General features: G+C 68.7%; 1 protein-coding gene across 1 annotated transcript in view; it reads right to left on the bottom strand.

Moving 5' to 3' along the window:
* The window catches only part of Asmt (acetylserotonin O-methyltransferase), a 15,093-nt gene extending 14,683 nt beyond the window's left edge, over nucleotides 1-410 (bottom strand). Inside the window, exon 1 of the mRNA XM_004646632.1 lies at nucleotides 342-410. Within this exon, the coding sequence (XP_004646689.1) occupies nucleotides 342-410 (69 nt within the window). The remainder of the gene's footprint in view (nucleotides 1-341) is intronic.
* Between the last annotated feature and the right edge of the window lie 1,272 nt (nucleotides 411-1,682).

Genomic DNA, 1,682 nt, shown 5'->3' with positions numbered 1-1,682 from the left:
GGGCCTCAAGTCGGGGCTTTCACGCCAGCTGCGCCCAACATCTCTTATTTCGGGGCAGGGTTTCCCTAAGTCGCCCAGGCTGGGCTTGAACTCGGAGCCTCCTGCCTCGGCTGAGTGCTGAGATTACTTTAGGCTCCAAAGACACTAACCACACAATCTTCGTTTTCCGTGCGGGGCCTGTGCTCCCGGACGCCGTGTGCGTGGTCAGAACCGACGGCCAGCTGTCCGCCAGCCAGGGCTGCTCGCTTCGGCCCACGGTGCCCCGCGCAAGCCCAGGCCCAACCGGGAGCGGGCAGCCGCCCCCAGAGCAGCCCGCCCAAGGGCCAGGGCCCGCGCCTCACCTGCGACACCATGAAGCCGTGCGCACACTCGGTGAGCGCCTGGTAGTCGCTGTGCTCTGCCGAGCCCATGTCCACCTCCGCCCCGGGCTGCGTCTGCACCGAGTGCTCCCAGCCAGCCAGAGACACTGCCAGCTCCGGGAAGGGCCCCGGCTTACCAAGGGCACCACGCTGCGGGACAGTGGCCTGCACCCCACCTCCAGCTCTGAGTGCCTCATCCCATGTGCCGCCCCCACCAGCTAATCCCTGCAGATTACCGAGCTCCAGACTCCCGCAGGGGTCCAGCCGGGGCGACCCTTTCTTGAGAGTCGAGGAACAAACGCACATGCACTAGGCAGGTTGGACAGCAGGGAGACCCTCCCTTCTCCATGCTTCCCAGGCTCCAGGGGAGACCCTCCCGCCTCTGCCTCCTCCTGGGAGTGCAGCCTCTCTGCGTGTGTGCCCTCCTCGGTCTCTCAAGTGTGGGCTGGGACATGCCCATCTCCAACTCTGTCCCAGGCCCCTTCTTGGACCATGCACGAACCAGTGCATGACCTTACATGTCGCCACCAAAGCATGTCAGAGACACCCGGCCCCATCCCATCTTTTGCGCAGCTACGTTTCCAAGCCGGCCCAGGGCAGCGCGCTCTCAGGTCACGGCCAGCCGAAGCAGGAGCGCCGCGATAGACGCGCGGGCCTGCGACAGCACCCTGCTGGCCCGGTGCTCCGAACTGCGACAGGCCAAGCTGGCCCCGGACCTCTGTGCCGACCGGGCCCGGGGAGGAGGTACAGACCAGGGCCGTGCCTGAGGGCGAGACACGCACACGGAGCCCGGAATCACAGGCCGTGCGCGGGGCGCTTGCACGCAGCTGAGCCCGGAATCACAGGAAGTGCGCGGGGCGCTTGCACGCAGCTGAGCCCGGGGAGACACGCACACAGAGCCCGGAATCACAGGCCGTGCGCGGGGCGCTTGCACGCGGCTGAGCCCAGGGAGACACGCACACGGAGCCCAGACCCACAGGCCGTGCGCGGGGCGCTTGCACGCGGCTGAGCCCGGGCGCCGCCTCGGGCACGGGGAGGCGCAGGCAGCGCGTGCATGGGGAGCCTCGGGGCGGCCGGCTCCGGGTCAGTGTCGCCTCTCCCCACACCGTCCCGGCACCCTCGCAGGGCACCGCTCCCACTGGACACACGCAGGCCAGGTGCTCGGCTCACTGGAAAAGTTTATTCTGCCATAAAAACGCGGCCCGGTCGAAGGTGCACAGGGAACAGCACGTCCGGGCGGCAGGAAGGGCGCTGCGGAGCGCAGGGCGCGCGTCCCGGGCGAGTCCCAGAGGCGAGGGAGGGCGGCACACGCGCGGGGCGACG

Source organism: Octodon degus, unplaced genomic scaffold, assembly GCF_000260255.1.
Source record: "Octodon degus isolate 3935 unplaced genomic scaffold, OctDeg1.0 scaffold00274, whole genome shotgun sequence".
In the NCBI taxonomy this organism is placed as follows: Eukaryota; Metazoa; Chordata; class Mammalia; order Rodentia; family Octodontidae; genus Octodon; species Octodon degus.
The sequence above is the reverse complement of the archived record's forward strand: the minus strand, read 5'-3'. Positions and strand labels throughout refer to the sequence as shown.